The sequence below is a fragment of the Pleurodeles waltl genome, chromosome 10 (assembly GCF_031143425.1).
Source record: "Pleurodeles waltl isolate 20211129_DDA chromosome 10, aPleWal1.hap1.20221129, whole genome shotgun sequence".
Classification (NCBI taxonomy): domain Eukaryota; kingdom Metazoa; phylum Chordata; class Amphibia; order Caudata; family Salamandridae; genus Pleurodeles; species Pleurodeles waltl.
The window spans coordinates 112,305,880-112,319,354 of NC_090449.1; the positions used below are offsets into that span (position 1 = coordinate 112,305,880).

General features: G+C 44.2%; 1 protein-coding gene across 4 annotated transcripts in view; it reads right to left on the minus strand.

The window, feature by feature from the left end:
• The window catches only part of PSMG3 (proteasome assembly chaperone 3), a 49,708-nt gene that overhangs the window by 29,051 nt on the left and 7,182 nt on the right, over positions 1-13,475 (minus strand). For all 4 annotated transcript variants that reach the window (XM_069209922.1, XM_069209923.1, XM_069209921.1 and 1 more), the window contains exon 2: positions 6,245-6,316. In XM_069209922.1, coding sequence (XP_069066023.1) covers positions 6,245-6,316 — 72 coding nt within the window. The remainder of the gene's footprint in view (positions 1-6,244; positions 6,317-13,475) is intronic.

A 13,475-nucleotide genomic window follows, 5' to 3' on the forward strand; every position in this document is an offset into this window, starting at 1 on the left:
TATATAACCACGGGGAATGCACGTGCATATGCTGTTACCATTTTAATAAAGAGTTTTAAAACATTACTATATAGATTGAAAGTTGGCTGCAATATATTCGATTCGTCCATATTCGCAATTCTGAAATGCATTTGGTTTGTTTTAATAAACTCTGTACAAAATAGGTGCTGTGGATGCATACACCTCTGTGACAGCCAGATTTGACTAGCATTTCATAACATAAAAGAAAACCATCTGTGGGTGCCCTCAGGTGTGAGCGACAATGCTCACAAGCAGGTGGCTATCTTGAAATGGTTAAACAACAAAAAAACAAAAAAGCATTTTAAGAAAGACACCAACTGACAGTCCAGCAGGCAGCAAGAAGTTAAAAAAAAAACGGATAAAAAAAGCAATTGGGGTGGGACAGAAGCTAAGAGGCCGCTGGCTAATGGAGGGAAGGGGGGGGCACTGAGGAAAATCGTAAGAGAAGCAGGAGGAAGGGGGAGGAGGAGGAAGAAGAGGAGGAAGAGGTGGAGAAAGCGGGAGGGAGAGGAGGTAGGGAGGAGGAGGACGGTGAGAATCAAGGGGGGGGGGGGGGGGAGGAGGAGGAGGCAGTGCCTCCCAGGCACTGCAAAGCAAAGTCTGATGTCCACAGTGGATGGATACATCATCCAGCCTTAGTGTTGTGAAAATTAAATGCTGCCGGCAGGAGAACCACAAGAATAGGGAGGAAAGCCATCGATTCATGAAGGGAGATAGAAAAAAAGACAAACCTATCCTTTATGAGGAAGGGTCTGTCGCAAAGACAAAGCTCACATCTCCTCAGGCAACACAGTTTTATGCCCCCATGTCATGTTTCGGAATGAAGAAAAGGCTGTAATTTAGGGCATGATTTAATATGCCGAGGACTATCTTTTTAACCTACTTAGAGAACAATGCCTGTTCGTGAGATCATATGTTTCACATGCTGTATTTACGAGTGGGATAGTACTGCATCCACAGTAGGTGATGCCTGCCCTGCCCTGATTTACATGCAATCTTTCTGTGTCCTCGAGATCAGCAACTTTAATGGTTAAACAAAACCAGATCCGGATATGTTTTATATCCAGTTTTCACTGAGTAATTGGTGCTGGAGGCAGAGAAGGCGCTGTGGATGGCAGCACCCAGCCTGAACCCGTGCCAGCTGCTGTCCTCGCCAACCAAAACCAGCAGCCACTGAAGGCACTGAGGTTTACTGCCCCTTATTCATGAGGAGGCAGACCTGGACTCGTGCAGGCCAAGGCTGGTCCTTGTTCCCACCTTACTAAGGCCGAGGGCGATTTGCTTCTGTTCAATTCTTGAAGCAGCAGGAGCTAGACTTCCCAGAACTTCATTGATCATTGACAGTTCGGTAACTAATGATTAAACAGAACGGTTTAATAAAAAAGGTGGCTTGGGGGAAACACAGCTTATATTAAGGAACAGCAACAAAACCAACGGTTTCAGCTTTTTTTTTTATGTAGAACATATTTTGTTAAGTTGCGTGCTATTTTGTTCTCCCCCAATGTATTGGAAAATAAACACAGGATTCCCTCAAACACAAGCATGTACAGAAGGAGTGCAGATTGTCTCTCAAGCACAGAACAGGACAGGCAGATGCAGAAAACGTTTACACAAAGACGCACAGTCAGTCAAAATCTCTCAGCAATAGTGCAGGGTTCCTCACACAGAGAACAGGTCCACCATAGGCAGGGTTAGGAACATTTTCCATAACACGTTCAGAACAGATGTGACATACGTGAAGGATCCCCAACACACACACACACAGGAACAGATTAGCAGTGAACGCTTCCAGCTCACATACTGAGCAGATACCCAAAACCTTACACCAACCACTGAGAAATCAGCCCAAAACTGGGTCCCTGTTAGAGTTTGTGATATCCGAGATGCTCCTGCACCCTTGCAGATTCGGATTGGCCCAAGGCCATTAATGACAGATGGTCGCTGTGAAGTATCAAGTGTCAGCAATGATCCTCCCAGGACAGGCTCCACTAAACAGGTTTCAAATGCATTCAACTAAGTCACACCTTTCCCAGCACAGGAAGGGTCTGTGATGAGTGGACATTATCTTCAGAACGGCCATCTTTCAGACAAATGAATGCAGACATTTCTGCATACCATGAGCAGGTTGGCTAGGACCGGAAGTCCTGCTTTTGTTTGTAATATGATAAAACACGAATGATTGGTGCTTCGTTCTTCAAAGGCAATCTATAGGGCAAAAGATGTCTCAGTCTTTCCTGAAACTCAATGTAGACTTTGACTGCGACTGCGATACTTTGACTCAGTATCTGATACGGTGGTTATCCATTCCCTGTCAGTGGAATGATGTAGGGCACTGTTGCCACCGATGTGGTGTTACAGCATTATTGTCCACAAAAGCTTACCGGGGAAGGACTGCAAAGATGGGCAGTGTCCTTTATGCTGAGAGTTGGCTGATGTGTATAGGGAAGAAAGAAGTATTCAGGCCATGACGTAGCAGCACTGTTAGAGCATTATAGAGAAGGATGACCAGGAGGGTGTGTTGAGCCCTTAAGCAGACACCATGCAGAAGAGAGATGTTTATGTAAAGACAGTAGGGAGGCAGTGATCACCAGAGCACAAGATGGCAGATAAGTTGAAGCTTGAGAGGTGCTCCGGTTCTCCGCCTGCCTCCTCGAGATCTCGAGGATAAGAAAGAGGCCAAGACGGTTAAATGCTGAGGTCTAGGAACCTCTTTTACAGCCACACCAGGAGCGGCAGGGGCAGTGCTGGTGTGCCAGAAGGTACTGGGGTCAGAAAAGGAGGAGAAAGAGGAGGTTTTCAGATAGCATGTTGAGCAGGGACTTCATACCATGGACCCTGGCGACGTCTGGCGGAAATACACCACCCCAAGGGAAGTCATAAAGGGAGGGTGTTTATTCTCTCATTGGCATTGCTCTGAAGTCAAAGTTTTCTCACACTATGTTTCGGAAGAGTGCTTACAGGCATACGCTTAGTGGTGACCTGCCATGTCAAGGAGAATAAGCATTGGCAAAGCCAATGGGTTTTGGAAGTGAAACTTACTGACTTTGCAATGCTTTTTTTAATGTTTTTTTTGTTAGAGCGATGGATTTGTTGCAACATTCCAAATGCATTCAAAGATGGCCACCAAGGAAAAGGTATTGCAGACAGAGGAATCCAAAATGAGAAATAGTGCAAATATTAGTGTAAATTATAACTTTGCATATTGATTAACAAAAAAGGCAACGTGTTATTCCTTGTGTGGTGTTGCAAAGAATATTCTTCAGACAACCGGTAGGTATTTTTTTTTATTTTACTGAACCCATGAATTGAAGTGAGAGAAGCCTGCATGCTGCCTCCCGCATCTACCGGCCAGCGAAGTCTCAGGAACCAATGCAACAGAGGCGGCACGGGCCTGGAGCATAACTCAAATAACAACATGCCAAGAAGGGCGCCATTACAGCTTGACTGGGGCTCGCGCCACAAAGCAGGAGCTCGTGCCACCCAAGCTCAACCACTTAAAGATGAAGTGTGCAAATCAGGTTAGTTAATCAAGTTACACAGGTACCCCATGTGGTCATTGAGAATATGGCCAGTTTAATAAAGAACAAGGGCCCTCAGTAGCATTCCAAACGCAAAAAAAAGGCAAGCAAGTGTCTGTGCTTGACCAGTGCTTTTCATCCCATGCCGCTCCCCACTGCAAGCATTCAGTGTGAGGTTTTTAACTTCAGCTGCAATTGCTGAATACCTTAGTGCCTAAGTGAGACAGAAGCTGGTCTAGCGGAACAATGCCTGGGAATCCAATTAGTGGAAATTATCAGTCCCACATGCTCACATAACCGCTGCTCGACGGAGGAAGTGTTCGCAGGGATGAAATTAGATAACTGTTGGATAGAACTTTGCATGCCTTATCTTTGTATGGGGAGTTAGCCCTGAAGCAAGGGTTGCAAGATTTTCAGTAGCTAACCTAAAGAAACGTCTTTCATTGCGATTCAGCAGAGAGACTCTTTCATTGGCACAGGCAGATTTCGAATAGATGAACAAAAAGTGGCTGCAATGACTCAGTTGCCCATTCCAACAACAGTAAAAGCAGTCAGCATTTCTTTAATCTGCTCGTTTATATAGGCACTTTATTCAGAACTGTTGACCTACTGTACAAAGTATTGTGAAACTTCTCACCAAAAAAAAAAAAAAGGTCAATGGTCAGCAAAAGCTGGTACTGTCTGTCAGAACCTAGAGACCCGTTTCACGATAGATCCTTTGTTTTGACATTCTAATACTAAATTGCATTTTTGGTAAAAGCGGATGCTTCTCATTAAAACATTGAGTCTTGTACAAAATACTTCCGAGCACAGAGCAGGTTCAAACAGTGACATTTTTCTTCTACCTTCACTCCTAGTGGAATTAATTACAGGATGAAGGATTATGAATTTGTTGGCCATCAAGTGTCATTTGAAGATTGGTGACATTGGCTTCACATGCTTTGTCACATTGTAGAAATGTATATCGCTCACTAAAACCCCACTTTTTTTTTTTTTTTTTTAAATCAGCATGGACTCTAACACTGTGTAAACTGTAATGGGCATTATTATTTTCTGACATGGACTTTACCATTATGTAGTGCTACAGTTTACCCGTCGTCCCTTGTCACTCTATATAACACAGATCCGGAAGAAAGGCAACCTGAACTACCTTTGATTTTAGCGTCCAGTTCACCTCCTTCAGTAAATCCTGTAATTGCAGCAACATTCACTAGCCCTTCGGAAAACTTTTTTGCACAATAACTCAAGTGGCAGCATCCATAGAAAAAACTATTCCAACAAGCCATTTCTAGCCATACCAAGCAAGACATTTTATTGTGCCATGATAAGGCTCTTTGTGCCATCTACTGACCTGCAACATCAAGCCACCAGGAGTAAAAGACGGGTCAACACCCAGGCATAACTAAGACCAATGCAACTAGTCAACATTATTTTCGGTTGGCTACTTTAAAAGAACCAGACATTAACTCTGAAGCCTCAGTTACACTATCCATTCAGCCCCATTTATAGCACGTGTTTGTGAAATACATAATAAAATTCCAGGGATACCTAACAAATTAATAATAGATCGAAGCTCATAATTCTCGTAACACCTTTGGTTAGCATTATGCAAAATACTCAGCATTTAAGTAATGTTACCCACTAGTTACCATCCACAAATACATGGCATTACTGAATGTCCAAACCAAACTTTAGATCGATATCTTCATTCTTCAGCCTTACAACAAGAACAGGAATGGAGTGAGACTCTTTGGTTGGCAGGTTTGATTTATAACAACACAAAGCTTACTGCTTTAGGAATGTCAACTTTTAATTATTTATTGGTTACCTTCCAAACACATTGCCCTTTGATTGCCCAATTACTTCACCTACACCGTAAGTAAAAGAAAATCACAACCAACTGAATTCATTTCATCAACTAGCTCAATGTAACTTTGAATAGGACTATATGAGATACAAAACACAGGCTGCTAAACTTCATACCAATGCACCCATATACAATATAGGTAATTGAGTATGGTTATTTACAAATCATTTACAGGACTTTGACCACCTAAACCTGAAATTCTTAAGTTATTTTACAATCAAGGAAAAAAGTAGTAATTACATTAGACCATCCCCAATCTGACACCCAACAATCCATGTGTTTGTACGCTATCATCAACTGTGTCTCATTCAACGTCATCTGCCAATTAAGGTAAATGGAGAGGACTAATATGAAATACATTGAATATTGGATTCTAAAATTATCAGGTATCAAGTTTACTACTGGTTAGATGAAAAAAGCTTTGGCCTTTAAGAACGGTCCTTTGACCCAGTTTCACACATCAATACTGCCATTTACGATAACAATTTTAAAAGACATACTGCTGAAATTCAGGCATTATGGCCTTTTCCATTAGAGTGCTGTGAGTACACCAGCCCACTGAAGTGCGGACCTGGAGGTAGAAGCTGACTGCTGTGTCCTGGCAGCAGAAAAAAAACATATTCATTATTCCACATGTGCAGGATTCATGTGAGATTATCAAGCCTCAGTGGCCTCCTGCCTGCAGCAATCTACCAAAGAAACCTAGAGAGTAAGATTAAAAAATGATGGCTGTCATTTTGAAGGCAATGGCTATTAAAAAAAAAAAAAACACCCAGGTGCTAGGCAACCAAGATCAACTCAGCTATGTGTGTTGGTTGCAGTCCCTATGAATACTTACTTGTGGAAGACTTCTGATCCTTGACTTCAGCTGCCAAGGTTCTCCACGCTGTTTGTCACCACCCGGGAGTATCTGTAAAAGATAATATTTCTGTCAGTCAAGTCAGATGATAAAACCAGTCATATAAAGTACTAAATTGTGTAAGAGGTGCTTATTTGGAACTCAAAAGATGTTATTAGCAGAAAAGATAATTAATTATGAGGGATTACATTTTAAAATGTATAAGGAGGAATAACAGGCACAGAGTTTGAAAGGATGCTGTAATTCAGACAGACCTTGCTCCCTACAGAACGACTTCTAGAAAGCACAAGACATTTTGTACCTGTGACACTGACACATAATTAGTTTGCAAATGGGAGTACTTACTGTCAGGAATATCTAGCAGAGGAGAACCTTGCCAACAACGTGGAACGTAACAAGCTAGAGTTAGAAACTGAGAAGGGAGCGTCTGTACCAACAGCAAGGGCTGCATCTGAGAACAGTAACCTCCCAACAGCCTTGCATAGAAGAAACTGATCTATTGGTAAATTAAACTGCGAGCGTGTTGACCAACAGTGATAAAACCAAGCTCAATAATACAAAAAGTAGGAGTGTCAAGAAAATGCTGAAAGTGAACTGGCGGACATTCATACATTTCACGGAGTATAAGTGGGCTTGTGAATGGGAAAGGTGGTAACATCCTTTGAGGGTCCTTTGAATCTGGAGTAACTTTTTGATGTGATACAGAAGAGTCGTATTAGTATGTAGCTGAACTGCAGATCACTGATCTTAAGATACTTGCAGCAAGCTCAGAGCCTCAAGGTGAGTAGGCGAGAAGCAGGAGGGTAGTAAGAGATTGAAAGCCCATGGCGTAGGAGTGTCATGCAGCAGGCCCAATCTTAAAAGTAATCCCTGTGACTTGTGGCCACCAAGTTACTCTGGATTGGGAACAACCAGAAGGGAAAGAGTGAATCATTTTTGAAGGCTCACAAGTCTGGGAACAGTGTAGTTAGCTGAGAGGTACTTATGGGTGGTATGAGTGTTGGGCCTCAGACCGCCTTGGCTCCAATGGGAAATATAAATATGAGGTTATGGATTATACAAATAGGATGGGGAAGTAGATCAACATTGATCTTCCCTTGTTCTACAAACGATACCATAAAATTTGATGTAAAAAATATAAAAATAAAAAGGGAAGAAATACTGATAGGAGTGCTGATTGGGTCATCGAAGAAGCACCCCCATGGACCTTCCAAGATTTCACCAGCTGGGCAGTTGAAGATTCTTGTATCTGTTATCTGCTTTCATGAACCCTGTCAGCTACTCTCCAGGACATGTTACCATTTCTGCTTCTTGGAAAAAACTCAGGAACTACCCGTTTACCTACTTTGTCCCTTCTCAGCACAATAACCACTCACTGCCTCTCTGCCTTTTGAAGCAGCTGTATCCAACTACAGGCATATGTTACAACTGAAAATAGATTATGCCCTCTGGTTCAGTTTAGGTCTCTGTGGCTTAGTAGCAATAAACAAATAGACACTCCTTTACTGCTTCACCTCACCTCATTCTACTGCAATCTTCCTCTGCCACCCTCCTCCTTATTCTCCCTCCTCTCATTAAAGCTTCCATTTTCCATCTCCAACCTTAGATTCATCCAGTTATTCTACCAAGCAAGGGTACTTGATGTCCCCCCTATGGTAACTGCTCCTCCTTCTAAAGTGTGTCCTCTACTCTGCCCCAGCTTCACTTACTCCCCAGTTAGACTGTCATTTCTCCTGAGCTCTTAAATAGCCTTGAAGGCCTACTTGCATTTTTGTGCCCTTCCTACCCCTACAGGCAGGTGTCGTACTTCTACTGCCCCATCACGTATCTCCACTTTTCCACCTGTCTCGAGTCTGAGATCTGACCATATATTTTCTCCTCTTCTATTTGCTCCTTACACTTCTCTTCACTAGTAACATGCACCTACTCCAGAAACTGCACAATTCTTCTTCATACCTTCTTCCAGGAGCTTCCCAAATTTCCTCCAATCCTATAAAAATAGAGCGAGCATTACCAATCTTATCCACATCCAACATCTACTATAGTCTCTCACTCCAAAACTGCTATTCTCAACTGTCTTGCATGTTTCACGACCCCACAAAGCTAATGGCGACAATGCTCATGTTGTTGGCCTCATCACTTCTGAAGACGTTAATCTTTTATAGATTACTGAATTCTAGTTGAATGAATACTCCAACGCTCCTGCTGGATTCTTTAGTTCCTCAAAACTACACAATAATTTGGACGGCCAGACAATCCCAACTTGCTGGGGGCACTGCAATCATCCAGATAACGGCCATCACATGCTCACAAGATTATACTTTTCCACATTTAAATGCATAAAAATTGTGATTTGGGTCTCCCCATTTTACACCTACTCCTTACACAACATTATCTCCCTCACCCCCATCTCAACATAGATTTAGAGTTGCAAATACAGACTACATTGGCCAAATGTTCTCCCAGAAAAAAAACCTATTGAGGAGACATCAACATTCTGGTGGAATGAAACATGCTTTTCATAACCCAAAGCTTCTTCCTTCAATATGTAGCCTGCAGTACTCCTCTCTTACCACACACAACAAAGTTTGGATTCTTCGTCTCATCATTGCCAAACCTGCCTTAATTAATTGCAGGGCTCCAATAGAGATCGATTGGTTGGACCATTAAGCCATACATTTGCTGCTCCTTAATCCCTTTATTATCTCTAAACATTAACAGCACAAAGTATGGAAATGATCTTTCAGAAACATTTCAACAGGTGCCCAAAAAAAGGCAAACACATCTCTAAAATTACAATATTATTACCATGCTTGACACATACAACAACCTCGCCAATCAAGCTGCTAACAGTTGCTCCAAATAAGCTGTAGCTACTATATCTAAGACTCACTCAGCCATGGCTTTCCTCTGACTAAACTGCAAAAGAGGAGACATTTATAAGCTAGAAAACGAATGGATACACTCAAACTACTCTTTTATATGCATGAAATGGAATGCTGAGCAAAACCTACAAACATCTCACTTAACAAAACAAATGTTTTATCAATCCCAATTACAGCAGTCCACACATCAGCCAGAAATTACTCCAGTTCATCAATTCCAACATCTCTCCAATTGTCAAAACTTAATCTGACTACACAGCCATCAAGTGTGAAGAATTTCTAGATACTTTGTTTCTCTAAAAGTCTCTAGCCCCACGCCTCTCATACATCCAGCAAACACCTACAGAGATCATCAAAGACGTCAAACATTTCTTCAAACGTTTCAATCCAGAAGAACAGACCAACATCACTGAAAGTCTAAATTCCACTGTTTACTACCATGACACCATACCAGCTAAGATCATCAAGGAAATGTCTGCTTATTCATTGTTGCTTCATGATGCAAAATCAATGCATCTCTTAGCTAAGGAACTTTGGACTCTATTAAATGCAGCCAAATCACCCCCTTATAAAAGAATAAAAATAAGCTAACATTGGCCTGTAGTTGGAGTCAAGCTACTGACTGCTTTCAAACTTTCCTTCACAAGGCAAGACTACGAAAAATCATGTCTCATTTCAGCTAACAGACTACACCAATACTGCAAACCTCCTTACCACTCGTTCATGGGGGTTTAGAAAGGGATGTAACATACAAAGTGCCTCACTACAAGTTCTGGACGATGTCTATTAGATAGTGGTTGGTGGCAACTTATGACTACGTTTTCCTCGAATTCACAGCAGTGCTCAATACAACTTATAAGTGACTGCTATACCTATTTGAACAGTTTCGGGATTATGAATACTGCCCTAAAGTGGTTCAACTCATTCCTATCCATCAGTCTCAATTTGGTAAGATTAAAGGCAATATCTCGGAGCTGTTTCCAAATACACATGGGATACCTGTAGGTTCTACTGTAGCCCTTACATTTTTCAATCTGTACACAGAAGTGCTAGCTACAGTTTGCGAAGGAATGGGTATCTCAATCCTTCAATATGCAGAAGATACTCAAATCAACCTGAAAGAAGTCATCAATGTTTGACGTCCACACACTCAACTTGTAAACATCCAAACTGGCAACTTAAAACTTGCTTTCTCTCAATCCCCCACGAAGAAAAATGATTTCATCTTGTTCATCCCCAAACACAAAATAATTTTAACTCAGAGCTGCTATAAAAAAATAAATGTTGGTGACTGCCTTACGTATCTTTTTAAAAAAAAAAATTTATAGAATTTTTGTCACCTATAATAACATACATTAACAGAAACGGGTCCCCTCGTCTTAATAATAAACAAGATAATATAGTAATCCCTGTCAACCACATCGCTGCCCCAGACAGCAAGGAAAAAATTAATTAACATGTCTCACAGTAAGCATCAGTATCGAGGGGCACATCTTCGGACTTCCTCGCTGGTCACCAAACAGCAAGGTCTCTAATGCCAACGTAAAGGCAATTCATGAGCAACGGAAAAACTCGGCGGAGCATAGCTGAGGGGCGAAAACAACAGAATACATAACACTCAAAAAGGCAGTTGGAGCTCTGAACAGACCACGCAAATTCATCTCAACGGCATAAGATCACACCAAATCTAATGGGGAGGGGAATGAGTCTCTCAAGTGGGCATCTCTAACACATCACTTATATACTTCAGGCGGCCAGATATTTATTTAACGGGGCCCAAATGTCCCTAGGGCGAGACCCCCCCAGGCATGAGATCCCAAAAGACCATCAACTGGTCGTGGCAAAAATCAGCGTCTCGCAGCCATTCAGACTTACGCGGCACCCTCTTCCTACCCCCGCACATGGCAACCCTTCTCTTAGCCAGCAGCAAAAGCAGACCCACCAAACGCCTGTGCGGCCCCTGAATTTCATCCACACATCCAAGCAGCCCAACCCTGGGAGAAAGAGGTAACTCCAAATCGACCATTATAGTGATCGCATGCCAAACTTCTACCCAGAAATCATGAACTTCCGCACACTCCCATGCCAAATGCAAGAAACCTGCATCTGGCGCCCGACAACGAGCACAGCACGCGTCCAAACGCAAGCCCATAGAGTGGAGCCCCCTGGGTGTATAGTACAGTCTGTGCAGAAACTTAAAGTGCAGCAGACGCAGCCTATAATTTGGGGACAACGCTCTCATATGTGCACAGCACCCACGCCACACTGCCTCAGTGATGGGCTCTCCCAATTCCTCCTCCCAAGCAATCCTGGAGGACTCCCCAGAGCCATCTCTCTGCTCTTGCATGCAATTATACAGCTTAGTCACCAGCTTGCCAGGAGACCGAGTGCCGCAAAGCACGTCCAGAGCTCGAAACTCCGAGGGGGCTCCGGTCGAGCTAAGAAATCGGTCACGCAACATAGCTCGGACTCGAAGAGTGCACAGGCGCTGCAGCGCTGTACCCTCGCAGCCAGCCAGAGCATCAGCAACGCCGAGCAGACGACCGTCCTCCAGCCAGTCTACTAATTCAGTCAAGCCGGCAGCGTGAAGAAAACTGCGCACCCCGCAATCCCGAAACATCCTAGCATCTGCAATCGCCATGACGGGCAGCGAAGGGGCAAATGGAACAGCAACCCCAGAGCGCTGCATCAACGCCCCCCCACGCTCTCAGTGTACATGCCACCGTATCGATTCCCATGACCCGGGACTGCACTCGGTTTCCAAGCACACGCACCAAGCCATCCGGCCACACGGAGTAGTCACTCTCAGGCACCAAATGCGGCAGATAGCGGATCGGATTCAGCCAATAGTACGCGAAGTGCGCCTGCGCACAGTAGTAATAAAGTTCCAGATCCGGAGCAGCAAGCCCACCTAGTTCAAACGGCAGTGTCAGTCTCTCCCAGGAAATGCGCGGCTGACGTCCTGCCCACGCCAAACAGATTAACACAGAGCGCAGCCTCCGTAGATAGCCCCTTGCGAGCGGAAGTGGAAGATTCACAAACAGATACAAGAACTTTGGGAGCACTACCATCTTAGCAATGGCAATACGTTCAATTAGCGAGAGCGGCAGAGCGCGCCAGATCTCAACCTTTTCTTCCAACCACGACAGTGCAGCGCCGTAATTAGCCTGTCGCAATGTGTCAACATCTCGGCAAAACTGGATGCCCAAATAACGCACCGACCCCTCTGCCCAAACCAGAGGGTATCGAGAATCAAATCGCGTCTCACTGGGGGTTAGAGGTAGTACCATCGATTTCGACCAATTAATAGTAATACCAGAGAAGCTGCAAAAGCGCACAACTTCATCCAATAAGATATCCAAGTTCTGACCAGGGTTCCACACATACAGTGCGATGTCATCAGCGTACAAGGATATCAGAACAGGTCGCTGTCGAAACTGCAAGCCTCTATCATTGTATTTCTGTCGCAGCCCCGCCGTCAAAGGTTCCATAGCTACCGCGAAAAGGAGGGGAGACAGCGGGCTCCCCTGACGCGTGCAACGCGCAACTGGGAATGCAGCCAACACACTTCCGTTAAGACGCAACCTGGCAGTAGGGAGAGTGTACAACAGACGGATCCAATTCACGAAACGAGCACTGAGTCCCACCCGGCCAAAGAGCGTGAACATGTAATCCCAGGACAAGGAGTCAAAGGCCTTGGCGGCATCAAGAAATACAGCCGCTACATTATCTCCAGTCCCCAGAGATCCCGCCACCGCAAAAAAGTGCGCAAATTGTGACTCGTAGACCTTCCAGGAACAAAGCCGGACTGGTCTAGTAGCACCAACCGAGAAAGAAGGGGCTGCAGGCGTGCCGCAATCATCTTTGCTAGGATTTTATTGTCAATGTTTATCATAGAGAGGGGACGGTACGAGTCGCAGCAAGTCGGGTCTTTCCCAGGTTTCAGACTGTTACCAGCACAGCCTCCCAGAGGGAGGCCGGCAGCGACCCAGCCTCCAGGGACTCCACATACACCTCTAACAAGCACGGGGCGAGAATATCCACATATTCTTTATAAAACGCCAGGGTCAGGCCATCCACCCCCGGAGATTTATCACCAGGCAAACCACGGATCGCCGCCGCTACCTCCTCCACAGTGAACGGTTCATCTAAATACGCCCTGTGTGCCTCCTCAGACCATACAAGAGCAATATCCGCAAAGTAGGTCCGTGCAGCTTCCACATTCAGGCCCACCGGGGCAGCATAAAGCTGCGCAAAATATTCAGTAAAGACCTGCATGATACCATTCGATCCAGTCACACTTCCGCCACCATCGTCAACAACCT